Below are 27,750 nucleotides of genomic sequence, written 5' to 3' on the forward strand. Positions count from 1 at the left end.
CCTGCCTCTGGCACCCACCTGGGTGACCTTAGGCATTAAAAAAATTTCTTTTGGCCTCTACTTTCTCTTCCATAAAATAGAGGTATTGAGATGTATATTGTAAGGATCAGATAAGGCTTCTAAAGCACTCAGAACGGGGAATTCCCTGGTGGTGGTCCAGGGATTAGGACTCTGTGCTCTCACTGCTAAGGGCCTGGATTCAATCCTGGTTTGGGAACTAAGATTCCAACAAGCCGCATGGCCAAAATAAATAAATAAAAACTAAAAAAAAACAAACCGGGCTTCCCTGGTGGCGCAGTGGTCGAGAGTCCGCCTGCCGATGTAGGGGACGCGGGTTCGTGCCCCCGTCCCGGGAAGATCCCACATGCCGCGGAGCGGCTGGGCCCGTGAGCCGTGGCCGCTGAGCCTGCGCTCCGCAACGGAAGAGGCCACAACAGTGAGAGGCCCGCGTACCGCAAAAAAAAAACCAAACAACCCAACAACACTCAATACCCTTTTAAATGTTTTAATGTTAAATTTCCTAACGTCCTCTCTGCCAAACTGCTCCCGGTCCATGTCCCATCCCTCTCAGGGCCAGAGCCCTGCACGGCTCCCTCCTTCCCCCCAACCTGGCCTCCTGTGTGTCTCATCCATCTGCCTCTTCCCCCGCCTCCTCAACCTTCCCACCTGGGCCCTGCTGCAGGCTGGGGCCCTCCACTCTTGCCCCCTCCAATCTACTCTTCTTCACACAGTAGCTTTCTGATACTCAGATCTGACCCTGGGGAGTTTCCTGGTGGCCTAATGGTTAGGATTCGGCTCTGTCACTGCTGTGGCCCGGGTTCGGTCCCTGGTCGGGGAACTGAGAAACTGCAAGCCGCGTGGCGCAGCTAAAATTTAAATAAATAAATAAATATCTGAACCTGCCCTTCCTTGTTCAAAGTACTTCTGTGGCTCCCCAGTGCCCTCAGGACAAAGTCCAGACTCCTTAGCCTGGCATTCAAGACCCTTTGCAACATGGCCCCCCGTAGCCACGCCTCCCCAGGGCAGCCACAGGCAGGGGCAGCTGTTTTCTGAACACAGATGCACACACAAATCCCCTAGCTCGGGAAGCCTGCCGTTCCTCACCTCTGTTTAGGAATGTCCCATTCCTCTATGCCTGAGGCCCACGATCAGACTCCCCTCTCCGTCAACCCTTCTCCTGTCCAGCCCCTCTAGGGTTCCGCCACTGGACGGGGGAGGGGGCATTACCTGCCATCCCACCCCCCCATTCCAGCCAGGAGCTCAGGTCTCCAGCAACAGAACCAGAGCCACTTAGCAACGCTGGAACCCATTCAGGGGGGCTTGGGGCCCCTCATCCCAAGCCAGGAGGTCTTCGGGGTAGGGGTGCACCCCCTGGCAGACTTGCTCTGTGGCCCAGGTGTCTGGGGGTTGTCAGGGAGGTGGGGGTGAACCTCGCAGGGCGAGGCACGAGTGCGGTTCTCTTTCCCCCACTGGGGAGGCCTCGGGGCCAGCGTCAGGGCAGGAGGCCTCGGAAGCAGAGCCCGTGGGGCGGAGGTGGCAGCAGGGCAGTGTCTGGTGGCAGAGGAACCATGGCCACCATCCAGTCGGAGACTGACTGCTATGACATCATCGAGGTGCTGGGCAAGGGCACCTTCGGGGAGGTGGCCAAGGGCTGGCGGCGAAGCACGGGCGAGATGGTGGCCATCAAGATCCTGAAGAACGATGCTTACCGCAACCGTATCATCAAGAACGAGCTGAAGCTGCTGCGTTGCATGAGGGGCCTGGACCCGGAGGAGGCCCACGTCATCCGCTTCCTCGAGTTCTTCCACGACGCCCTCAAGTTCTACCTGGTCTTTGAACTGCTGGAGCAAAACCTTTTCGAATTCCAGAAGGAGAACAACTTTGAGCCCCTCCCTGCCCGCCACATCCGCACGGTCACCCTGCAGGTGCTCAGAGCCCTGGCCCGGCTCAAGGAGCTAGCCATCATCCACGCCGACCTCAAGCCTGAGAACATCATGCTGGTGGACCAGACTCGCTGCCCCTTCAGGGTCAAGGTGAGCGTGGCCATCCAGCCCTGGACGCTCTCCTGAGGCTGAGGTTCCCCTTGTCCCACCTCCCAACCCTGAGGTCTCTCCCTCCCTGGCCATGATGGCTCTCCCTACCTCCTGGCTCTGAAATCCCCGTCTCCCCACCCCAATTCTGACATCCTCTCCCGCTCAGCCCTGAGGTCCCCCCGTCCTTGTTCAATTCTTAGCTCAGCTCCTCTGGCCCAGTCCTGTCCCTGTGGGGCTGACATTCTAGCTGGGGAGATAGAGTCGCCAAGGTAAACGAGTAAAATATGGTAGGGCTTCCCTGGTGCAGTGGTTGACAGTCTGCCTGCCGATGCAGGAGACATGGGTTCGTGTCCACATGCCGCGGAGCATCTAGGCCCGTGAGCCATGGCCGCTGAGCCTGCGCGTCCGGAGCCTGTGCTCCGCAATGGGAGAGGCCACAACAGTGAGAGGCCCGATTACCGCAAAAAAAAAAAAAAAAAGTGGTATATGAGTGAGAAGGAGACAAGATAAAGTAGGGAGGAGGAGGAGGTGGGGTGGTGATGAGTAAAACTTTCGACGCTGTGGTCAGGGAGGCCTCCCTGAGAAGGTCACATTTGAGAGAAGTCTTGAAGGAGGGAGGGAGCTGTGTCGACATCTGGGAGAAAGAATCAGTGCAAAGGCCCTGAGGTAGGAGTGGACCAAGTATATGTATTTGAGGAGCACTGAGGAAGCCAGTGTGGCTGAAACGGAGTGACTGAGGGGAAGAGGGAGGAAATAAGATCAGGAAGGTGATGGGACCTGGTCGTACAGGGCCTTGTGGGCCACAGAGGGGACTTGGGCTTTATTCTATATAGGATGGAGCCATAGGAGGGTCCTGGGCAGAGGAGGGCTGTGATTGGACGCAGGTGTTCACAGGCTCCCTCTGGCTGCAGTGGGGGGAAAGACTGAGGGGACAGGAGCAGGAAGACAGTGCGGGGTGACCGCCCCAGTCCAGGTCGGGGATGGGGGTGGGTTTGGGGTAGATCTTTTTTTTTTGGCCACAAGGCGAGGCTTGCGGGATCTTAGTTCCCTGACCAGAGATTGAACCTTGGCCCCGGCAGTGAAAGTGCTGAGTCCTAACCACTGGACTGCCAGGGGATTCCCTCAGGGTAGATTTTAAAACAGGACTTGCTGGTAAATCTTATGTGAAGTGTGAGAGAGGAAGAGAGGGCTTGAGGGAGGATGAAAGCCTGTTGGCCTGAGCGACTGGAAGGATGGCAGCAGCATCCTTCATCATGAGTTTGTGCATCGGCAAACATTTTCCGAATGCCTGCTCTGGGCCTGACCCTGTGCTGGGCACACAGGCACCTCCTCTGCGCTGTCGCAGGTCCCTGGATTCCCCCAACCCGGCTCTGACCCCTCTGTCTGCTTATGGGTTTGTTTCTGTCTGGTGATGGTTCTGAACTAGGAGCATCGTGAGGGCGGAGCTAGGGGCATGTTGGTCACCACCGTGTCCCCGGCATCTCCCAGCACAGCGCCTTCATGGAGTCAGTGCTCAGTGAATGTCAGAGACACAGGGAGATACAGAGACAGGAAAAGGCAGATCATTCTGTCCCAACAGATGGAGGGTTAGAGACCCAAGGAAGGAAGGTTTTCCACAAACATAGCAGGAGACAGACAGGACAGAGCTACAACACCTGGCCAGTGTTGGCACCCCTACCGCATCTGTGGAGTGAATGAATGAATCCCACGAACGTTGACTGAATGATCAGGGTCAGTCAAGCTCTCTGGGATTCAGGCCTCAGCCATCTGTGTTCAGAGTCCAGGTTAATAACCATTTCGTCATACTGCCTTCTGCAAATAGAAGGTGAGGGATAGCTGAATGAAAAGCAGAGAAACTCAGGGAGGGAAACTGAGGCGGGGACTAAGAGAGTCACAGAGATTCAGAGTGAAAAATGGCAGATCGCCCCAGAGGCATCGGGAGAGACAAGGGCTTTCAGTCGTTCACGATGTTAGTTCAACAGGTGTTCATCAAGCACCTGTATGAACCAGGGGCCCGTGTGGGGTGTTAACAATGCTTGATGGTGAAGACAGAAGAGGACCTGGGTGTCAGGGAGGTGTCCTTCTAGTTGGACGACCCAGAGATGGGGACAGAGAGACACACTGAGAGTTGAGGGACACAGACAAGTGACGAAGAGGCAAAGAAAGAAAAGAGAGAGATACCAACAAGAGTCAGAAAGAAAGAGAATGACAGGAACAAAAAGCCCATTCATTCATTCATTCATTCACTCTTCACTGAGCCCCTACTGTGTGCCAGGCACTGTTCTAGGGATTTAGGGATGCAGCAGTGAACAGACAAAATCCCTGCCCTTGTGGGACTGATATCCTAGTTGGGTAGAGAGACAATGAACTCCATACAAAAGTAAAAATATGTAGTACGTGAAATGGTGTCAAGAGCTATGGAGAAAAGCAGAGGGCTAGGGAGGTGGTTAGGAAGGGAGGGGTGTGCTGTTTTTAATAGTGTGGTCAGCAGAGCCCTCCCTGAGAAGGTGACATTTGAGTAAAGACTTGAGGTGAGAGAGAGGAGCCATGTGGACATCCGGAGGAAGAGCATTCCAGGCAGAGGGAACAGCCAGTGCCAAGGCCCTGAACTGGGAATGTGTCCGGCTTCTTCAAGGAATAGCGAGAGGCTGGTGTGGTTGCAGCTGGGTGAGTGAGGGGGAAGGTGGGAAGAGGTGCGGGCAGAGAGGGGACCGGGCAGATTGTTGGAGCCTTGTGGGCCAGGGTGAAGACTTTGGCTTTTATCACAGGATGTGGTAAAGCCACAGGAAGATTCTGAGCAGGAGAGGGACGTGATCTGACTTAGGTGGTCACAGGGTCCCTCGGGCTGCATGTGAGAAGCAGACTGGAGGGAGAGGGAGGAACAGGGAGACCAGCAAGGAGCCCCTTACATTAGTCTAGCCAGGGGGAGGACAGGACTAGGGTGGGGCTGTGGCTGGGATGCAGAGTGGGCAGAACAGAATGTGTTCTGCTGGGGCTGCCCTTCTTTGAGAAGGTGGACGTGTGGTCCCTGGGCTGCGTCATGGCTGAGTTGCACCTGGGCTGGCCCCTCTACCCAGCCAGCAAGATTTGCTGATGGACAAGGCATGGGGTGAGAGAGAAAGAGACAGGTCTCGACCCTCGTGGACATAAGTTCTAGTGGAGACAAACAGAGACAGAGAGACGAGTATGCAAACCAGAGACAAAGGCTGGAGGAGACAGATAGGGACGTAAACAAGAGATCAGGATTCACAGATGTAGCGACAGTCAGATGGCAGATGCAGAAAGACACTGGCAAGAGAGGCCGGGGAGGCTCAGATCGATCGGCTGTCCCGGCCCACTTGCCTCCCTCCCTCCACTCAGGTGATCGACTTTGGCTCGGCCAGCATATTCAGTGAGGTGCGCTACGTCAAGGGGCCGTATATCCAGTCTCGCTTCTACCGGGCCCCCGAGATTCTGCTGGGGCTGCCCTTCTGTGAGAAGGTGGACGTGTGGTCCCTGGGCTGCGTCATGGCTGAGTTGCACCTGGGCTGGCCCCTCTACCCAGGCAACAACGAGTACGACCAGGTGCGCTACATCTGTGAGACCCAGGGCCTGCCCAAGCCCCACGTGCTGCACGCCGCCTGTAAGGCCCACCACTTCTTCAAGCGCAACCCTCACCCCGACGCCACCAACCCCTGGCAGCTGAAGTCCTCGGCCGACTACCTGGCTGAGACCAAGGTAGGGGGGCAGGTGGGGTGAGGGCCGTCAGCGAGGCAGCTGCCGTATCAAGAAAAAAATCTAGGTTAGATCTCAGAGAGGACTGGAAACTTGAGGGCCAGCTGCGGGGGTTGTCACAGCCAGAGGGATCCGAGGGAGACCCCAGGTGGGACTGGAAGTCAGGGCAGCCTGTCTGCCACCTCTGTGACTGTGGTCATCAGACTTGTGTGGCAAGAGTCTGGCTGAGCAGCAGAAAGGACTGGAAGTGTGGACCAGCCGTGGGAGCTGTCACAGCGAGAGAGGGGTCTGAGCGAGACCAAAGATGGGACCGAAAGCATATGGCAGATCCTCTGATAACTCCCGAGCTGGTCGTGGTTAAAGAATTTGGCAAGAATTGTCTGGGCTTGACTCCTCGGAGGCCTGAGGGCTGGGATCGGATGTGGGGATCAGCTGTGGCAGCAGGAGGGATCTGGATTTGATTCCAAGGAGCAGTAGAGGTTTAGGGCAGCCCTTCTGCTAGCTGCTGGTAGGGGCTGGACCCATGGCTCGAGGGAGGACTGGAGAGCTGGGGCAAGGTGTGAAACTTGGGTCAGTGAGACCCCTGGGTTAGACAAGAGGAGGACCAGAGATCACAGTCAGCTGTCCTTCCTGCAGCAGTAGGAGGGGTCTGGATTAGACTAGAGGGGTTCTGGTGTTAGTGAGCAGGTGTGGCCCCCCCAGATGCAAGGGAGCTCCAAGTCAGATCATGGGCAGAACTGGAAGTCCAGGTTCCTGTGGGTGGACTTCATAGCCACGAGAGAGCTCTGGGCCAGGCTGGAGGGCCCAATGGACGCTGGGGGGGGTCACATGTGGGCTCCACCGCAGAAGTACCTGGGGCCCAAGTCCTGGACTCGATGTCAACCCCTGCCCCACCCTGCGTCCCACCAGGTGCGCCCACTGGAGCGCCGCAAGTACATGCTCAAGTCACTGGACCAGATAGAGGTGGTGAACGGCGGCAGGGCAGTCCGTCGGCTGACCTTCCCCGACCGCGAGGCGCTGGCAGAGCACGCCGACCTCAAGAGCATGGTGGAGCTGATCAAACGCATGCTGACGTGGGAGTCGCACGAACGCATCAGCCCCAGCGCCGCCCTGCGCCACCCCTTCGTGTCCATGCAGCAGCTGCGCAGCGCCCATGAGACCACCCGCTACTACCAGCTCTCGCTGCACAGCTGCCGCCTCTCCCTGCAGGTGGAGGGCAAGACGCCTATGTCTGTCGTGGATGCCGCGGAAGACAGGCCCCCCTACTGCGGTCTGGCCGAGGAGGAGGAGACCGTGGGTCTGGGCAGCGGGCCTTTGTTCCGGGAGGAGAAGGCACCGGTCGTGCAAAAGGCCATCGATCAGCTGGACGACTTGAGTCTGCAGGAGGCGGGGAGTGGGCTGTGGGGCGAGACCCGCACCGACGTCGTCCCCGACGTGCTGGCCCCGCTCAAGGCCGCTGCTGCCGGCCGCCGGGTGCCCGAGTCCGGCCCCGAGCCCATCCTGGCCTTCTACGGCAGCCGCCTGGCAGGCCACCACAAGGCCCGCAAGCCACCCACAGGCTCCAAGTCCAACTTCAGCAACCTCATCCGGCTGAGCCAGGCCTCGCCCGAGGAAGACGCCCCGTGCAGGGGCGGCGGCTGCGTGGAAGGAGAGCGGCGAGGGGCCTCTGCGGAGCTGCCTGCCATCCCGCAGTGGGACAGGGATGGGCCGGACATCAAGGACACGACCGTGGATGCTGAGGTGACCCAGGGGGCAGCTAGGATGCAGGTGGTTCTGGGATCAGGGCCTCCCCAGAGCTCTAGGATCGGGGCATAGTGAACCAACTTTGCCTCCCGTACATTTGCATGGCCCGCAGCTGGCTCGGGATCCAACACACACTGCTAGCCCACCCTCAGGATGTGACAAGGCTCAGCAAACACTAATATCCCCGTAGGATGCGATGGAGCTCAGCAAACACGAACCCACATTAAGGCTGTGTAAAAACTCAGAACACAGTAATCCACATACGGGAAGTGACAAAGGCCATGGGACAGCTCAGCCCCCCCACCCCAGAAAAAGAGCCTCAGCAAACACACCTTCAGGACACATTAAGGTCTCAGCACACAGCATTTAAGCCTCCAAAATGCGATGAGGGTTCAGGATGTACAAAATCGTCCTCAGGAATTGACAGGGATGCAGCTGGGATCAGAAGGAGTCCATGAGGGGCAGCGTGGTTGTTCCGGGGTGGGGTGGGGGGCGCTTCCTGGCTGATGCCCATGTCTTCTCCCCAACAGAGGCCAGGCCCTGAGTTCTTCGACCTCAGCAGCTGTCCTGGGGAATGGCTGGGTCAGCCAGACTGGACCCTGGAGGGCGTCGGGGGACCACGGGCTCAGGGGCTCCTACCACGCCACACCCACCCGCATGGTCCACCCCGGGCCACCAGCTTTGTGCAGCACGTCGGCGGGCACCACTGATGGTGACTCCACCCCTGCCCATCACTGGGTGATGCGCTAGCGGGGCTGGCATCCCCTCCTCAGAGCTATCCCCTGAACCGACAAATTATCCTTACAGAAAGATAATTATCCAGAAATACCCCATTCCCCCCACCCCGCTCACGGTGCATGCCTGCACACACACCCCGAACACAGGAGGGTTTTGGGGTCTGGCCCGTGGCCCCCTCGGCCAGAGGGACGCAGGAAGGGGGCTGCACCCCACTGGCCCTGCTGCCTCTGTTTATTTCAATAAAGCACTGTTCAGCAGCACTGCCTCATGCCTGTCCTCCCTGCCTGAGGCCTGGACTGGCACGGGGGTGGGGTTCAGGGGGGCACCCAGGCCCTGCTCTCTAATGCTGCACCCAGTCAGCCATTGGCTCAGGCTGGAGGCTGTGCTTGGCACACTGACCCATCCCTTAAATATGCTCAGTGCCTGGCACGTAAGAATCCACCCTCAGAACATTCTCAGTGCTCAGCAGGTGCCAATCTGAGCTTGCCAGATGCCAGGTTCTCAGCGTCTGTTGACCTGTCTTTGCCACACGTGACAGGCTTGGCATGCACTCATCCATGCTTGGGACATGCGAAGTGTAAGCTCACTCAGCAGGTGTATGTACATTCACGCCTGGTGCGTGCTCTCGTGTCCAGACGTGCGAGTCCGCCCTCGGGCTACGGCAGTGGCTCAACAGGCGCTCATCTGGCTGGGGACGTGCCGAGCGTTCAGCGCACGCTGTGCCACGCTGGCTCCGTGAGGCTCGGTTCACGCCAGCCCTCAAGGTCACACGCGCCTGCTCAGCACACGCTAGCTCACGTGCATTGGGCGCCGACGGCTCAGCACACGCCAGCCCACGCTGGTCACCAGCCACGTGCTGAGCATCCAGTACATACCAAACCACACCGGTCACATGCTGAGGGCTCAGCATGCGTGAAGGTGTCCCCACCAGAGGCCCATGCCAGCTGTCCCCTACCCGGCACCCCACCTCACACCACTCAGTCAGGCACAGGCTGTACACACAAGTTATTTACTTCTTATTATGACCTCAGGCCCTCTTTGCCCTGGAAAGTGGGGTGGGCCAGGGGGCCAGGCCCAGCATGCACCCCTACTTCTTCGGGGGCTGATCCCTCCCCCAGCTTGGCTGGGTCCTCTGCGGCCACAGCATCAGGCTGGTGGGGGCGGAGGTAGAAGCGGGAGAGCAGGGGGGGAGCCTGTGGGAGCCACGACGGGGCAGACAGAAGCGGGGGCACGGGGACAGGGATTGAGACCCGGAACACCCGCGCCCGCGGGGGCCTCGCAGGCCTGTCCTGTCCGCTGGACCGGGCCTCAGAGCAGGCGACAGGCGTTGCCCACGCTGTCGGCTGAGGTGTCAAGGTCATGGCTGTAAGGGGAGTCCCAGTCCCTCAGGAAAACGGCCTCCAGCTGGCTCCGCAGGCCGCCCCGCCCGTTCTGCGTCACCAGCAGCGAGGTGCCCGCTGTCTCGGTGAAGTAGCTGCCGGACCAGTTGGAGGTTCCTACAGGGAGCGGAGGTCCAGAGAGTCAGGGCCCGTGGTGCTGCCTGGACCCCCTTCCGTCCCCCCGCCCCAGCGGCGCCCAGGACACTCACCGATGTAGGTGGCACGTTCAGTCACCATGTACTTGTTGTGGTTGACGCGGGTGTAAGGGACGCGGGCCTGGGCCTCGTCCGCAGGGACCACAAAGAGTTTCTGAGAGGGAGGGGAGATGCGGGGCTGGGTTAGAGAAGCCCCAGGGTCTGGGGTGGGGAGTGGCACCAGGTCTGCGGGACTGGGGACTCAGCCGCTTCCCTCGCGGGCCTGGGGGCCAGCACGGGTACTCGGTAAACGCCGGCTGAAAGGGAGGACCCTGTCGCCTCATAGGCCGCCTGTTCCCTCTAGAATGACTCCTATTTATCCCTTAGGTCTTACCTCAGATGTCCCCTTTTCCAGAAAGTCTTCCACGACCCCTCAGGCTGCGGCAGGAGCTTCTGCTGGGCTTCCCCATCCCAGCCCTAACCCCTCTGCCCGTGCCCTTGATTCTGGCCAATCAGGGCACAGCCCACTGTGGGTCGTCCCTGTCAGGTGACAGGTGAGCTCCACGACTGCTGTGTCCCCGGTACTGCCCCGCACAGGGGCTGATGGGTAGGTCTGGGGTAGGCGCTTACCACCTGGATGTCAAAGTGGGTGTGGTTGTCACGTAGGGCAGCCAGGGAGAGCAGGAAGGCCCGCATGGATGGCTCAGAGTGCCCCCAGCAGCTGACCAGCAGGCGCACCTTGACGCCCCGCTCATAGGCAGCCCGCCGCAGCCCGTCGTCAATGGCAGGCCAGAACCTTGGGGAGGGGGGGTGCAGGATGCGGAGGGAGGCCTCACTTCAGCTTTAGGGAGCCAGGCCTGGGGCCCGCTGCAGCTTCTGAGAAGCCCCAAGCCCCCACCTCATCTCTAGCTCCAACCCTGCTCCCCCCACCAATCTTCTCATTGTCTTGTCTGCTGCCCCCAGACTACCTGCTCTGAGCCCCCAGAGTCCAGTCATCGCCACTTCCTATCCCAGATCTCAAACCCCAACCCTGCCGCCCCAAACCTGAATACCCTTAGTCCTACCTCCGAAGCCCGTCATCCCATATCCAGCCTACACTCCCTGCCTCCTACCTGCAGAAATCCCACATCCTGTGTCCTCTGCCTTAAGCTTCCAGTCCCCCGTCTCCACACCACCCCCCGAATATTCTCATCCTCTTCTCTGTCCCCTTCTCCTTGTCTTGACCATCCAGACCCACTCTCCCTGTCACCTCTGTCTCTCCCCATGGCATCCCCTCCCTCTGTCCCTTGGTCTTGGCCCCGTGACTGCTTTCTGGGCCCCATCGCTCTCTCTCCTGTCTCCTCTTCCACTCACGGTGGCTCCCTACCCCAACCCCTGTCCACGCGCCCAGCGGTACCTGTGCGGGTGGGAGAACTCCATGGTGGGCAGGTAGTTCATGATCGCGATGTAGATGAAACTCCGGGCATTGTCCACCGCGTTGAGCAGGGCTTTCAAGTCTGGGGTGCGGCCACTTGGACACAGTGGTGGGGGTGCACTCTGGGGGATGAGGGGACAGTCAAGACACATGTCCTTCACAGTGGACCCCTGCTACAGACAGCTTGTCACGAGCCAGGTCCTGCGGGTCTCACTAATGCTCAGCCTCCATGAAGGAGAGGGATAATTACCACGTCTTGTTTTGCAGGTGAGCAAACGGAGGCTCAGAGAGGGTAAGTGATTTGCCTAAGGTCACACAGCTGATAAATGGAGCCAGGGTTTGAACCTAGGCTGTCTGGTTCCAGAACTTATGCTCTAACCCAGTGGTTCTCGACATGAGGTCCCTGGTCAGGCAGCAACAGCATCCCCTGGAAACTTGTTAGAAATGCAAGTTCTTGGGCCTCACTGCCCATGGCACACAGAACCAAGGTGCTGGGGTGGAGCCCAGGAATCTGGCTTTCCACAAGCCCTTCTGGTGATTCTAATGCATGCTCAAGTTTGAGGACCTCTGCTCTAATCACTTTTGTCCCTGACTTACAGTCCAGCCTGATGGCACTCCTCATGTGCCCAGCCACACCAGGCCCTTCACCCAGCTCTCTCCATCCTCACAACAGGTGAGCAAACTCGAGCTCTGAAAGGGGTAGTGGTAACGGGGGAACCATTAATGTCCCGTGGGAGGTCACTGGAGCAAAGGACCCCAATGAATCGCGTCCCTCCATCCATGCTTTAGTGGGGGCCCTCCAGGATGACACTGGGCTTGGCCAGGTGACTTGCTCGGGGGGACCCAGGTTGGCCACCCCAACTAGTGAAAATACCAACAGCCAAAAACAGCGGTGCCTTGTCCAGAGTGCCAAGGGCAATAGTGGGTGCTGTCCCATAGAACTTTCCACGTTGATGGAAATGTTCTCTATCTGCACTGTCCCGTATGGCAACTGCTTGCTATGTGTGGCTGTTAAGCACTTGAAATGTGGCCAGTGTGACAGAGGAACTGAGTTTTTAACTGTAGTTCATTTTAATTGATTAAAAATGCGACATGCAGCTATACTGGACAGGCCACCCAGGGCTCGGCCTGCATGGACCCAGCCGTGCCTCTCACTAGCCCTAAGAGGTGGTAAATATTGCAATACTTATTTTCTACGTGAAACCAAGGCCTAGGGAGGTTGGGACACAGCCCAGGCCCCGAGTGAGCAGAAGTGACAGCCAGTGGTCAGGAACCCCCATCCCTACCAAGTCACTAGGCAGGGCTTGATGGGGGCCGAGAGAAGGGATGTGGCCGGGGTGTGACAGGCCCCTCTTCCCTCGGACTCACTGCCAGGTAGGCCAGAGCAGGGGTTCCGTTGAGGCAGATTTCCATGGGTGTCTCTTGATTGTAGCGGGTGTCATAAGGCCGGGGCCAGGTTGACGGGATGGAGCTGCCCGCCTGGCCCAGGTACCAGTAGGCCTCGAAGATCTTGGTCAGGTCTCGAGCTAGGCAACTGCAGTTGTACATGACCACGCCCAGCTCCTTGACCTGTGGGAGGGCAATGCTGAGCCCGGGGATGATGGCCTGGTGCCCACAGATGACATGGACACCTGCAGCCCTTCCCCCTGCCCCCCCCCAAGTCCCCCTTCCTGCCCCTTGCCCTTCTATCTCCCCCTCTCTCTGCCCCTGTCTCCTTTCTTTCTGCCCCTTAACCGTGCCCCCACCCCCCTTCCCCCAGCTAAAGTCCTGGGATGGACATGATCTTGACTCAAGATTAAAATCTTAAGTTTTGGTGAAAATCAGTTATTCCAAAGCTCCAGGTTTCCTGAACCTTTGCGTACACTGTTGCTTCTACCCTCCACTGAGCTCCTGCTCAGTCTTAGGTCTCAGTTGACAGTTTCCTCCTCCGGGAATCCTGCCTTGACTGCCCAGCCTGTGTCAGGCATTCCTTGAGGCTCTCAGGGTCCCTTGGGCCTCCTTCATCACCCTCTCTGGTGACAAACCTGCCTCCCCATTGGACTGGAAGGACAGGCACAGGGGATGTCTCAGGGACAGCTGTGCGTTCAGCATCTCCCCGCGGGGCTGGTGAGATTAGGGGTTTGGAAAATATTTGTTGAGCAAATGATCACTGCCTAAGCTGTTCCTTTTTCCTGTCCTGTGCCAATTCCTACAGCTCCTCCAGTTATCAGATTCGTTTTCATCTCTTTTGGGAGACTTTCCTTGGTACCCCAGGTTGGGTCGCCCATCCTGGCCCTGACCCCTCCACTTGTGCTCCCGCCTCACCACCAACTCAGACTTGACCCTTTTGGGCTGACACTGGTGACAGGCCCGTCTCCACCCTGGACCGGGGGTTCCAAGAGGTCCACCACATTCCCAGCATCAGAACAGGGCTGGGCTTAGAGCAGGCATGCAGAGAGTGAATCGCAAAGGTCAAATGGGTGGACAGGGCCTGGAATGTCCTGTAGATGCCATCGGGGATCAGAGGGGCTTCCCTGAGCAGAGCGAGGGTGGTGGAGGGCTGGATTTGGGGATGTTAGGTAGGAGGTGGGAAGGAAGCCATTGCAGAGACTGGAAGAGAGGACTCTGGGGTTGAGGTGGGGCGCAGCTGGAGGCCGGGCGCCCTGTGGGGCAGGGAGCGGCCTAGAAGGGCGGTGGGCAGGGTGCCGGCAGACCTGGGTCAGGGAACGCCAGTCCATGTTGGCACTGCCGAGGTAGAAGTGGGTCTGGTCTACCACCCAGAACTTGGTGTGCAGGACGCCATGGGTCAGCTTCTGCATGTCCACCATGCGGACCTGGGCACCTGGACAGACAGGGGTGGTGGTCAGGGTGCTGGCTTGGGCAGCCCCAGGCCCAGCCCATCCCCAGCTGCCCCCCTAGCTCACCGCTTTGCAGCAGGGCCTGCAGATCTGCCTGGGGCTGGGGCCCACTTGGCTTGCTCACGGCAATGCGGACCTTCACACCTCGGGGTGCCAGGGTCTGTAGCTGCCGGAGGACCTCCTCGCCCTGGGAGGAGGGGAGAGCCTCTGAGGGGCTGGATGAGCCAACTCTCCAACCCCACGCAGGACCCCCCATGGAGCTGTTTTGAGATTAAGCTTCTAGATCTGATCAGGCTTTACATTAGCCGGTACACTCAGGGAAGGCTTTACACAGGTTAAGATGTTAAAACCTGTATCTGTTTTATTTTATTGATTTTTTTTGGCCACACTGTGTGGCATGCGGGATCCTAGTTCCCCGACCAGGGACTGAACCCATGCCCCCCGCAGTGGAAGTGCAGAGTCTTAACCATTGGACCACCTGGGAAGTCCCTTTATCTGTTTTAATAATTGGCGCTCTGAGCCCCGCTAGGGCCTCCCTGCCACTCCTGCCCTTCACGGGACCTTCCTAAGATCCTGACTTGGAAGTATCAATGCCCGTCACAGAAGGGACCTCTGGGCACCTTGCAGGATGTTGGGGGCACAGTGCAGGCTTGGGGTCTGGGAAGGTTTGGGTGAGGCCTGATGATGCCAATAACATTAATAGCAACAGCCATTGATTCCCTGGTTTCTACTGTGAGCCAGGGCCCTTCTAAGCCCCTTCACATGTGAACTCACTGACTTCTCACCACTCTCACTGATGAGGCAAATCTGAGTATATCCCAAGGTGCAGATGGGGAAACTGAGCATTGGAGAAATCAATGGGGAAGCAGGATTTGAACTCAGATGGTCTGCCTCCTACGTCTGTGCTTTGTGCTTTGAACCACTCCAGTAGGAACCAGCAGGGCGTGGGAGCTCATGACTTTTTTTTTTTTTTGGCTTGTGGGATCTTAGTTCTCCAACCAGGGATTGAACCCGCGCCCTTGGCAGTGAAACTGCAGAGTCGTAACCACTGGACCGCCAGGGAATTTCCAGCTCATATCATTTTTAACTGTCGTATATTTTTTCAGGCAGTGCTTAATAAACCTCATGATTTTAATACATTTTAAGCCTACCTCTGACAAAGAGTGGCAGCAAGGAAAGGGGAAAAAAAGGGACAAATTCACCATGTCTTTCGATGAAGGGCTTATCCACCTAGACTGTTCCTTTTCAAATCTTGAAGTTTTATGTTTTTTAAGTTTGTCTGCAGACCCTAACAAGGCTATCAGAGCAAATGCTTATAAAGGGCTGACTCTGTCGGGCATTGTGCTATAACTGGCAGGGATTAGCCCGTTTCATCCTCGCAAGAGGGGAGTGCTAGATATTGCCCCATTCTACAGATGAGGAAACTGAAGACCGAGAGGTGAAGTGACCTGCCCAAGGTCACACAGCTGGGAAGTGGCAGCCTGGCTTGAGGCTGGGCTGGTACTCACTCCATGTTTCCATTTCTTTGTGTGACAGGGTCAGGGCAGCTTGTGGGTGAGTGATATCTGCCAGCCTAATCCCTCGTAACCAAACCCATACCCTGACATTCAGAGGCCTCCAGATGACTGTGACAAAACGCCCCCAGTCCAGAGGGCCATGTGAAGACAGTTGCTTCCAAACACCTGTGTCCAACCCGCTGTGTGAGACATGTCCACCTGTCTCCCGGGCTATAGGGAAACCCCTTTCATCCACCTCCCCAGTGGCTCCCTCCAACCCTCCCCCGCCCCCCCCACCCGCTGCCAGCCAGGGCCCAGGTTGCCAGGTACCTGCTGAGCAGAGGGCTCCTGAGTGTGGGTGTCGTTGTTGGTGAGGGTCCAGTAGAAGGAGGCAATGTCCAGGCTGCTGTGGGCACCGGCGAGCAGGCCCAGCCAGGCCTGGCTGGTGGAGGGGTTGACCGTGGAGGCATTGGGGAAGTCCAGGCCCTCGGGAATGCTCTCCACCAGCACTGCTCTGGGGTTGGGGGGAGGCAGAATCAGCCTTAGGGGGCTGGAATGTGAGTGCTCACTTGTCTGCCCACGGAGGATGGAAGACTATGTGTATTTGTGTCAGTACTCGTGATTCTCTGTGTGTCTGCATTTGTCTGTCTAGAGGTGTGGAAGGAAGGTTGTGCATGTGTCTGTGTGTGTGTGTGTGTGTGTGTGTGTGTGTGTGTGTCTGTCCACAGATGTGGATGGAAGATGCCATGTGTGTCTGTTCACAGACAGATAGATGATGATGCTGTGGCTGCCATGGCAACAGTGTGGGGGAAGGAGGTGGGCATGGAGGGAAGAACCGTGACGGTCCACTTGGGAGTCGGCGATCACCTTATTCTGTCTCGACCACTGGGTGCAGGCCCTGCTTAGTGCGTGTTGAAGTGTCCCTGGCCTGGCAGGGCCCCTCCCCCCACCATCTGAGGCGCCCACGCCCCCCTCCACTTACTCGCAAGGGTCATAGCAGGGGGCTGGGCGCTGGTTGGGCCCAAAGAGATGCAAGTCGCCGTATTCCCATAGAAACAGCTGAGTCATCAGGGCACCAAAGCCCACGACTGCCAGGATGAGGACCAGCAGGACCCAACGGGCCTTCTGTGGGGAGGAGGAGGTGATCAGCCAGCCCAAGGAGGGCAGCCCAGGCCATGGCTGAGACAGAGTGAGGGTGGCGGTGGGCTCCTACCTTTTCTGCAGCTTTCCATGCCTCTATCTCGTTCATGGGTAGTTCGTTGGAGGGCTCCTCAGCAGGCACCTTCAGCTGGGAGACAGGGATGATGGTGTGTGTGGGGGTGACAGGGCAGCTCAGTGGGGCCCCCACCCTCTGCTGGGTCCAGCCCCTCCCCACTGGGTCCCCCATCCACCTACCTCCTGGTACATCAGTTTAGGCTTCATCTTGCTGGGCAGCCAGGGGTTATACAGATTCCAGTGGGAAAGTGGGTGTGTCAGGGTCTCCAAACTGCAGGGAACAAAAGCTGGCACTGTGTGGGGTGTTCTAGGCTTTTGGGGGACATCACAGAAAGCGGATCAGCCTCGGGCTCACGGGACTCCCTGGGTCGCCTTGTCTGTGATCACGGGGGCCACTGGCACTGCGCCTGCCACCCCTAAAGGAGGAAGCTGACTGCTGGTCAGTTGGGATTTCGAAATCCCTAAGTCCAACTCCTCTGCTTTCCTCCTATTCCTCTGCGGTGCCCTCCCTGCCCCCCTTTAGTGCCCACCCTGCCCCCCCAAGCGCCCACCCTGCCCCTCATCAGCACCCACACTGCTCCCCATTAGCGCTTTCCCTTCTCTGAGCTCCAACCTATACATTCCCAAAATGACAGCTCCGGATTGGGTCAGCGGAGCCCTAAATCTTTGTGCCTGGCTTCTCCCAGCCCTGGGATTACCCAGAAGTCATTTTCCAGGTGGCTCCTTTGCTCTCACCCTCAGGTAACGACTAGACAGCTCAGGCCGGGAGCCCAAGACCATCGCGGCCTCCCCGCCAGACCCCAGCCCATCCCCGAAACCATCCTCCCCTACCCTACCCCAGAGGGGCCTCGGCCTTACTCGGCAGGCGGCTGCTGCTACCTCCACGGGGCCCCAGCTTCTGCCCCGACAGGCTGAGCAGGGGCGGAGGGGCGGGGGCGGGGACCGAGGGGGCTCCGCCCACTGCAGCGGGGAGTCTGCGCAGTGAGCGCGCCGGTCCGGGCTCACCGCAGGGAGAAGGGGGGCCCGGCCGCCCAGTACAGCCAACCTGACGGGGGTGGAGGGAGAGTACATGGCTGAGCGATTGGCTTTGCTAAGGTCCACCCTAGAGCCCCCATGTGGGGTAGGGAGGCCACAGGTAAAGAGAAAAGAGACCCCCCCATCTTTTCTCGTCTGCAAACCTTGTGAATTTTTGTACCATGGGCATGTATTACCTGGTCAAAAATAAATACATAAATAAGATTAATGACTTTAAAAATTATAAAATGAAATGGAATGATCAAGGCTGAATAACATGATTTAGGAACGTAGCGATGAAATCAGCTTAGAAGACACAGCCCACGCTAAGGGAGGGGAAGAGCGGTGGGGGGGAAGGGGATGGTGGGTTTTCCCTTGGATTGTGGACTGCAGTCAGTGTTTCGTTAAAAAAAAAAAAAAAAGTCGGGGCTTCCCTGGTGGCGCAGTGGTTGAGAGTCCGCCTGCCGATGCAGGGGACACGGGTTCGTGCCCCGGTCTGGGAAGATCCCACATGCCGTGGAGCGGCTGGGCCCGTGAGCCATGGCTGCTGAGCCTGCGCGTCCGGAGCCTGTGCTCCACAACAGGAGAGGCCACAGCAGTGAGGGGCCCGCGTACTGCAAAAAAAAAAAAAAAAAAAAAAAAAAAAAAAAAAGTCAACTGATATTTTGATAAGGATTTTAAAAATTTTGTCTCTTAAATCCAGGCTCTGGCTGGAGGGGTAAGCAAGGTTTCCCACATACCATCTCATATCTCCGAAGCAGGATTTAAGGCCGCAGATGGAGAAATAAATTGGAGGTCCCCCTCCCCGCCCACCATTCTCAATGAAAGAGGGGCAGGACCCCCTTCCCCACATCCAGGCAGGAAGTCAACAGATGCAGAGAAGGATTATTACTGAGGGGAGCAACAGCGTTGGAAGTGGTTGCCTTGACAGCGGGATTTGGGGGTGGGTCAGGATTGCTTTTTGTCGTCCGCCTATTTTCTTTTTTAAAATTGTGAAATATGAGCGACTTACAGAAAAGAAAACATCTCTGTGCAGGTTAAAAAATAATTATAAAGCCTACACAGGTGTTGCCGCGTCCCAGGTTTTGTCACGTTTTAAAAAATTCAGGCGCATGCATTAATGTGTTTTAAAAAAAGGACGAAAAAAGGAAGGAAATTCCAAAAGGGAGCCAGGTTCTCTCCTCACCGCAATATCCTGCCTAGATCTGAAAGGATAATTTGGAAACCCCTTTCCCCCAACGTCCGATCCCAGATTGGCGAGGGCAGAAGAACACAGCTAGATCCCCTCCTATCATTGCAGGGAGCGAGCCAAACCGGGATGGGTCAAATGGATCCAGCAAGAAATGGCAACAGATCAAGGTTATTTGGAACTCCAGAGGTCACCAAGAGAAGCAGAAGATAAGTCTTGGATGGGGCTGACCGCAGGGTTGGAGGGTGGGGGGAGGGGGAGGCATGGGGTGCGAAACAAGTTTGCCTTTTATTTATTTATTTGTGAAGGACCGTGGTGAGAAATGTTTTATTTAAGAATATGGGGTTGGAACAGCAGGTGATGTGAAATTAGGGAAGCTGATAAACAAAAACAAAACTGGGCAGAGGTAGGGCGCGGAGCTGTGAGGGACCCTGCAAGGTGAGCCAGGGGAACTGGGATGGCCGGTAATAAATCAAAAATAGGAAGAAAATAGACGCATTTCATTCAGTTTGTTAGCGAGCTTTTGGCTTTCAAATTGTGCCGTGATGACAGGTCTGTAATGATGGGTTTAATTTTGACTTGTTATATTTTTATCAAAGCAATACACCTAAGGTAGCAATATTTAAAAAGAAAACTAGTCCTGAAGAGGTGGTGTAGACTGGGTTAGATTGGCGAGGCAGTTAACACTGTGGCTCCCAGAGCCAGGTGCCTGATCTTAATATGAGCCTCAGCGTGTACGTGACTGACTTCAGAGAAGTGACAGTGCATCTGTGCCCTAGTTTCCCCATCTGCAAAATGGGCACAGCAAGAATAGCACCTACTTTTTACAAGGCTGTTCATTAATTTTGCACACATTTATTGAGCACCTGTGCACCAGGTATTGTTTTAGGCACTGGGGATATCACTGTGAACAAAACTGACATGAGGAAAGACAGACAAAAAACAGTATTAAATTAAATTATATGTTAGAAGGTAATAAGTGCTATGGAGACTCAGGGAAGAGGGACAGGGGTGGGGCCGGGGTTGGGATTGCTTGCAATTTTAAATAAAGAGGTCAAGGAAGGCCTCGCAGAGAAGGGGATCCCTGAGGGAAAAAAACTTCAAGCAGAGGAGGAATGGAGCTACTGGACATCTTGGGGAAGAGTGTTCTGAGCAGAGGGAACAGCCAGTGCAAAGGCCGTGAGGCAGGAGTGTGCCTGGTGTGGATAGGGAAGAGCGAGGAGGCCAGTGTGTCTGTAGTGGAATGGCCTGTGGGAGGAGGCAGAGGAGGTAAGTCTGAGGTGACAGGACCAGATCATGCTGGGCTACCCGGACTGTGGCAAGAAGGACGGGGCCACGGGTAGGTTCTGAGCAGAGGAGGGAACATGATCTCCTTTGGGGGTTGTGGTGGGTTGAATGGGGGCCTCAGAAAAGATATGTCAGATGTGGTCATCACTCCTGGAACTTGTGAATGTGACCTTATTTGGAAAAAGGGTCTTTGTAGATGTAATTAAGTCAGTGATTTAAAGATAAGATTATTCTGGATTATCTGGGTGGGTCCTAAACCCAAGGGCAAGTATCTCTAAAAGAGACAGAAACGAGACATGACCAGGGAGGCAGCGACTGGAATGATGGGCTGCAAACCCAGGTGCACCAGGAGCCACCGGAACCTGGCGGAGGCAGGGAACAGAATCTCCCCTAGAGGCTCCGGAGAGAGCACGGCCCTGCTGACACCTTGATTTTGGACTTCTGGTCTCCAGAACTGTGAGAGAATAAATTTCTGTTGTTTTAAGCCACGCAGTTTGTGCTCACGTGTTACAGCAGCCCCAGGAAACGAATACAGGTTTACAGGCTCCCTCTGGCTGTGTGGGTAACTGACTGGGGTAGGCGTGTGATTTGGGGGAACACCGAGGAGGACCAAGTTTGGGGAAAAGACCAGGAATAAATTTTTTTAAAAATATCAAAAATAAATAAATAATGTGTGTCTTTTGAACATGTAAAATTTGAGATGTTTAAAATCTGAGTGGCTCCTTCGAACTCAAGGAATTCATATATATCAAGTGCAGAGAATGGGCATGTAAGAGGTTCTCAATAAATATGATTGTCTCAAGGGTCCTAACAGCCAAAAAGAAAAGAAAAAAGGCATGATTCCCTCCGCCTCCGTCCTCCCCACCCTCGGCCAGGCAAGATGCCTGCTTTTTACTGTGGGCCTTTACTCACTATTTTAAAAAATGCACATAGGCCTTCCATGGAAATTAAATTGAGGCTCAGGCTCCTAGCTGCGGGGGCCCTTCCCCAACATCCCAGTCTCCAAAAGGGGACTGTGGCCTCAGCTGGATAGGTATCCAGCACCCTCAATCCCCAGATCCCTAGGGGGAGCACGGCAGGGTGAAACTGAAGCAGGATATGGACAGCCGGGCCGACAGAGCCAGGCCGGCAAGTGCTGGCCTTCTCAGCTCACCTCAATTCCAGGGTTCCCAGGAACCTAGAACTCACCCTGGGGCTCCAGTGCAATGTCCAGGCTGGTCCTCATGCCCTGCTTCCTCGCTGGTGTAGGGGGCACCTCCACCAGCAGGTGTGCCCCCTCCCAGTGAAACGGGAGGGAAGGGGGCAGGGCACAATCTTTAAAAGAATGACACAGCTGTTGAGGATACAGCATAAACTGGTTAGAACCAACTAGGTCCAAGGTGGCGGAAGATTTGACTTCCAGTAGACTTTGAGCCTCATTATATACATTAGCACAGGGGTCCCCAACACCCGCGCCACGGACCGCTAGCAGTCCATGGCCTGTTAGGAAGCAGGTCGCACAGCAGGAGCGGATCGGTGGGCGAGCGAGCGAAGCTTCATCTGCCGCTGCCCATCCCTCCGCCTGAACCACCCCCCACCCACCCCGCTCGTGGAAAAATTGTCTTCCACGAAACCGGTCCCTGGTGCCAAAAAGGCTGGGGACCAATGCATTTGCATATGCTAAATGACACAACCATAGGTGCCATGACAGTTCCAAGGTGACCTAAAAGCATGACAGTTTCAAGGTGACCTAAAAGACCAAAAAGAGGGCGGGGCCCAATTCCTGGCAATCTCCTCCCCTTCCCCAAGACAGTTGGAATAATCCTCCCCCCTCATTAGCCAATGAAATTACCCAGCCCATAAAAACTACCCCATATTTCCGGACCTCTCGCCTTCCGAGACGGCCCACACTCTATGGAGTGTGTTTTTCCCAGGGCCGTTCTTGCCTTTTGAGATGAACCACATTCTGTCTATGGAATGTGTATCTCTTTAAATAAATCCACTTTTTACCTATCACTTTGTCTCTCACTGAATTCTTTCTGCGCTGAGACATAAAGAACCTAAGCTTCATTAAGTCCTGAGACCGGGTGTGTGGTTTTAGTTAAAAGAACGTGGGTTCAAAGCCCACTCTGGGGTTTGGCTGGGTTCGAGTCCCAGCCTGCGGGACTGAGTTGTGCAGTTTCACCAGCCCACAGAATATCTCCCTGTTCCCTTGGCTTGTGCCCTGCCTGACTTGGGTTGTGAACCACAGCGCACAGAAAAGGAGGAAGCAAAACCCACCCGGCTTTTGAGACACGTGTTGGCTCACAGCTCCCTGAACACCTGTGAGGGTTGGGGTGGGAGACTTGATCCCTCTTCCATAGCAGTGTTTTGGGTTGGAGGGGCCAGGGTTCAGATCCCACCCGTCACTTTCTTCCTCAGTGACATCAGGCGTGGGGCTTTACTTCTCTGAGCCCTGCTGGCCTCACTCATAAAAAGGGGATCACTTGGGCTTCCCTGGTGGCGCAGTGGTTGAGAGTCTGCCTGCCGATGCAGGGGACACGGGTTCGTGCCCCGGTTCGGGAAGATCCCACATGCCGCGGAGCGGCTGGGCCCGTGAGCCATGGCCGCTGAGCCTGTGCGTCCGGAGCCTGTGCTCCGCAACGGGAGAGGCCACAACAGTGAGAGGCTTGCGTACCGCAAAAAAAAAAAAAAGGGGGATCACTTTATACCCATCTGAGGAGTGGTGGCTGGGGGATCTCTGAATGGTTTAAGGGGGTGCGTCTTGCAGTCCCAACCCCCTGGGTTCAGATCTCAGCTGTGTGTGTTACTGGGAGAAGAGGCTCCCTTCTCTGAACCTCACTTGCGTTCCTTGCATTCTCAGAACAACGGGTAGACTAATATACCAACCTCACGTTTGCTGGGCAGTCAGTGAAACCATCCATAGCAGGCCAGGTAGCACAGATACAAGCTGGCTGGTTAGCTGTGTCCCCTAGTACCCTGGACACACTTTTATCATAGATAAACCTATATGTGTCCCTTAAAAAGCTAAGTCTATGTCTGATTTATTCCTCTACCCACCCTGTGCCTAGCACGTTGTAACCACTCAATAAATGTTTATTGAAAACAGAAGAAGGAGTAGAATGGAAACCCTTGAGAAAAGACTTTCTTAGATGTCTCTCTAGACGTAGTGACACTCGGTGTATACACAATGTGTAAGTAGCTTGTGTTCTAAGCCCAGAGCAATAGGGTAGGTGCAGATAATGACACCTCAGCCTGAGGGTAAAATTCAAGGTCAATTCAAGGTTGATTCAAGATGTATGAAAGTGCAAAGAAGGGTGTGGGGCCAGTTATATGCTGAAGCCCACGTGAAGCACTGGACAGGCCATACCTCAGGAAACATTCACTAACCTATGGACCTTCCATTCGGTTCAAAACAGAACTGTTCTTGGGTTTAAAGGAGCTGATTTTGACTGACTGCACAATTGTCTGTGGTCAAGTCTACAGAAAACAGAACAGAGCACTGGTTTTGTAAACTTTTTTGTTTTGTTTTTAGGAGTAGACGTTTTATTTCAAAGGACCCCCTAGAAGGTGCCCCTTCTAGGGAGAGAAGATGCTCAGTCTGAAAAAACAAATAAGTAAAAAAATACACACACAACCCCCTGTCCCCCAACACTCCATCATGAATGGCGAATACTTCTGAACTGGAACTCAAAAATCTAAGCTGTCCCATCCCTACTCAAACCCCCTCTGTGGCTCCCCATTGCCTCCAGGACCAAGTGCAACCAACTTACAATGTCCTCTTGGGCCCTACATGGACAGCCCCTGTGGACCTTCCCCACCATTACAGCTTCAGTCCCCCTTTCTGACTCCAAAGCTGTCTCCGATTCCCACCTACCCCCTGAATTTCAGCTCCGGAAGTCCCATGGCCTCCTAGACGCCTCCACCCAGGTGTCCCTAAGCCCCATACACCCACCATGTTTCCAATTGTCCTTAGGATCTCTCTCAAACCTGCTCCTCCCCCGGATCCCCCTTTCAAGGAGAGCTGTTCTACCCATCCTTCAGGTCTCAGCCTGTGTGCTACCTTCTCCAGAAAGCCCTGACTCCCCCAGAGTCCTGGGCCTTGTCCTGGACCGCCCACAACTTATCCACATGGCCTCCCAAGTGTGTCTCCCACCCAACCCTTTTCTCTCCCCTCCATGGCCCCGAACTGGCCTCTCTCACTTGGGTCCCCACTCCAGCCACATCCTGTGGCTCCCAGCCTCCACTCAACCCTTCCAATTCCCCCTCCATCTGAGTCTGACTTGTCCACCCTCTGCTCAAAACCTTTCTGTGGTCCCCCGGTATCTGCAGAATAAAGTCTCAGCTCCTCACTGTGGCTCCCAAAGCCCTGAATGATCTCCCCTTAATAACCTCTTGGGCTTATTCTCTTACAAGCCTTATCTGGAAATTGGAGATATAGCACAGAAAAAACAAACAAACAAAAAGTCCCTAGGAAGGAAGAAATTCTTTTGAGGGAGTAAGACAGTAGATTAAATGAGCAAAGCATACAGTTGGTGCCTTGGAGAAAAATAAAACCATGAAAATGGTTGATGCCTCAGTTCAAAAAGAACAACACAACACATCTGGGGCAAAGAAGCATTATTATCTCTGTTTTTCAGATGACGAGGTAGGGCTCAGGAAAATCACTGCCCAGGTCACACGGCGTTGGTCTGTCGGCCAAGAATTTGAACCCAGAGCTCAGTTCTGTGCCAGGACACAACAGTGTCAAACCAATTCCCGAACACAGAATAAGGCAGAATGTCTTTTCCTTGCCACCCTCAGGGAGGTCTGAGCCTGTGAAAGGACAGGATGTGGGAGAGCGGGGTCTCCTTATGTTTATTGAACCAGGCACTGCTCAAAACACTTTATATATTCAATTCTTACAGCAGTGGTTTTTTTTTTAGCTCCGCTTAACAGATAAGGGAACAAAAGACCTAGAAAGGTTAAGTCACTGGCACAAAGGGACACAGCCAGGAAACGGTGGAGCCAGAATTTGAGCCCAAGCTGCCTCAGGGTCCTGAGTGTAGACAGCTGCCTCTCCTGCTGTGTAACATCTGTAGATCTGTGACGCCCTCCGTCCCTCCCCAGTAGCCTCTCAAAACCCCTACCAACATCCCTCCCCACCCCATCCCACCCCTAATCTTTGAGAGGGGCATTTGAAGCTTTCTCCAAATACAAAGGATATGCGAGTGCAGCTTTAAGAAGAGGAGTCTGGCTGTCCTTCCAACCAGGCTGCTCTTGCCAATCCATCCTTGGTAGACGTTCTCCAGCTGCTGCTGCTTCTTCATGTCACGTCATGTCACATCAGATCACATCCCTCCTCTCCTCCAAATCCTCCCATGGCTCCCACCTCACTCAGAGTAAAGCCAAAGTCTTCTCCATGGCCCATGAGACCCCAGATGATCTGCCCCCATCACCCTGCTGACTTCATTCCCCATCCCTCTCTTCCCTCACTGGTCTCCTTGCTATTCCTTAAATATTCCATGCATGCTCCTACCTCAGGACCTTTGCATTTGCTGTTTTCTCTGCCTAGAATGCCGCTCTTCCCCCAGACAGCCACGCCACTCTCTCCCCTCTTCAAGTCTTTGTTCAAATGTCACCAGATCACCCTACTTAAAACTATAATCTTTGCATCCCCCAACTCCCCCCTAACACATCATATAATCTACTTCCCTGTTTGTGTACTGTCTCTTACCCCTGATAGAATGTAAACTCCATGAGGCCAAGGATCTCTGTTTTATTCACTGATGTGTGAATGCCTAGCACAATGCTGAGCATGTAGAACATGCTTAATAAATATTTATTGAATGAATTAACTTGCATTTTCATTCCCATGTTGCAGGATGTAGCAACTGAGGCACAGAGACCTTAAGCCAGCTGCCCAAGGTCATTTAGTACTATTTAAGTACTAAATGCTAGAACCAAGATTGGAACCAGGGTGTTCCAGCCCCCAGACACACACTGTAATGGCTGTCCTACATGGCCATGCTAAGGCAAGCTGAGTGACTAAGATACTTACCTTTCCACCTGGGGATTCAGGGTTGCTGAGGTTTGACAAAGGTGTGGTGAGACCTGCCTCATCTCTCTGCACCCCCAATTCTATAAGTCAAGGAAGGGTTGGGTCTAAGCTTTCTAGAGTCTTCCTCCCACCAAGCGCTCCTCGACTCCTGCCATTGGCTAAGTGCTCTCAATTTGGGGGTGGGAAATCAGTCACTCCAACAAGGTAAGGAGATAGGGATGAAGTATTTACATGAGCAAGGTTCGTGATGGCTGATGGGTCACCCCCTCAGGTGTGGTGATGTGGCAGAGGTGAGGACAGCATAGTGATCATGATGTGGGACAGCAGGGGTTGGCTGGTGTGGCAGAGAGTATCAGGATACAGGGAATGGTGACGACACCACGGTAATGATGAGGGCAGCTGGGGGGAGGGGGAGAGCGACAATGAGGAGGGGATGAAGGTGACTGGATGAAGGTGAGGGTGAGATGATTAATAATATTAGCTCAAATGGCCACATCAAGCTGGGCATGTCACAAGAATAAACACGCAGGATCGTCACAATCATCCCTGACATAGGTGTCCTTGTGTGCGTTTCACAGATGAGGAAGCTGAGACTGTAAACGTGTGATTAGGTGGTCAAGGTTACCCAGATGCTTAGTGGTGGAGCCAGAATAACGGGCTCTAGTACCCGGTATGTGAGAGGGGACACGGGGAAATACCGGAGACACGAAGGGAAGAATAACAACTGTAGGGCAGTGTAGGTCCTTATGGGGAAAACTAGAAGCATTAGGCACGGACAGTGACTGTCAGAGGGCGGGGAGGGATGGAGACATAAAGGATGAGGAAGATATAAGGGAAGCGTGAGCGTAACTTACGGAGATGGTGACAGGAGGCGTGCGAAGGTGACACGGGGGTATGATGACGATTTATGAGAAGGACTTCGTAAAGGAGTAATAGCAACAAAAGAGGGGTGCAGGCGATATGAGAAGGCGACACGACTTAAAGGGGGGTAACTGCGACATGTGGTGGCCATGGGGACTTAAAGGAACGAAATCTTGTTAAGGGGGTTGACGACGACCTAAGGAGGGTGATGGCGACATAAGGGGAGTGGTAACGATTTAAGCGGGATGCAACATAAGGGGAGGAATGGGGACATAAAGGGACAGAGGACGATATAAGAGAGATGCATTATATTCGAAGGACGACACGAGGAGGGCAGCCGAGATGCCTCGCCCCCAGATCGCATATTACCTGCACTCCACGTCTCCCACTCCTGGACTCAGCCCCTCACGCACCTTCTAGGCTGGAGCCCCGCCCGACCGCCCCCGCTGCGCGCAGGCGCACTCCGGCTAGACTGCGGGCCGGCGTGGGCCAGGCAATTGCCTTTCTCATTGGCCGCGCTCCTCGCTAGCGTGGGGAGGGGGAAGCGCCTGGGAGAGTGCGGGTGGTCACGTGACGGTTGCCGCTGTGCTCTCGCTGGTGGCTACCCGCAGGGCTAGAGCGGCCGCGGGCCGGTAAGTCCGGCTTCCGGCGTTGAGGACGGTGCTTCCGGGGCGGGC

At 55.4% G+C, this 27,750-nt stretch overlaps 2 protein-coding genes across 8 annotated transcripts; one reads left to right on the plus strand and one right to left on the minus strand.

Moving 5' to 3' along the window:
- Window positions 1-1,568: 1,568 nt before the first annotated feature.
- Window positions 1,569-9,089, plus strand: HIPK4 (homeodomain interacting protein kinase 4). Its single transcript, XM_032613229.1, has 4 exons — window positions 1,569-2,033; window positions 5,394-5,750; window positions 6,657-7,487; window positions 8,021-9,089. Exons 1-4 carry the CDS (start codon window positions 1,569-1,571, stop codon window positions 8,198-8,200), a joined length of 1,833 nt encoding a protein of 610 aa, XP_032469120.1. The 3' UTR covers window positions 8,201-9,089.
- A 131-nt stretch (window positions 9,090-9,220) lies between these two features.
- PLD3 (phospholipase D family member 3) lies at window positions 9,221-27,565 on the minus strand. Of its 7 annotated transcripts, none has more exons than XM_032613232.1 (14): window positions 27,443-27,565; window positions 21,382-21,526; window positions 17,540-17,748; window positions 16,884-16,974; window positions 16,702-16,776; window positions 16,471-16,613; window positions 15,819-16,002; window positions 14,059-14,179; window positions 13,849-13,976; window positions 12,524-12,724; window positions 11,138-11,277; window positions 10,372-10,537; window positions 9,817-9,916; window positions 9,221-9,724 (listed from the first exon to the last, which is right to left on the minus strand). In XM_032613232.1, the coding sequence occupies exons 4-14, from the start codon at window positions 16,908-16,910 to the stop codon at window positions 9,537-9,539; spliced, it is 1,473 nt and encodes a 490-aa protein (XP_032469123.1). In that variant the 5' UTR covers window positions 16,911-16,974; window positions 17,540-17,748; window positions 21,382-21,526; window positions 27,443-27,565; the 3' UTR covers window positions 9,221-9,536. The 7 variants fall into 7 exon arrangements, with proteins under 7 accessions (XP_032469123.1, XP_032469124.1, XP_032469121.1 ...); XM_032613233.1 differs by having other exon boundaries at window positions 17,535-17,748; XM_032613230.1 differs by having other exon boundaries at window positions 17,562-17,748; window positions 27,443-27,564.
- Between the last annotated feature and the right edge of the window lie 185 nt (window positions 27,566-27,750).

The sequence above is a fragment of the Phocoena sinus genome, chromosome 19, assembly GCF_008692025.1.
Source record: "Phocoena sinus isolate mPhoSin1 chromosome 19, mPhoSin1.pri, whole genome shotgun sequence".
Lineage (NCBI taxonomy): Eukaryota > Metazoa > Chordata > Mammalia > Artiodactyla > Phocoenidae > Phocoena > Phocoena sinus.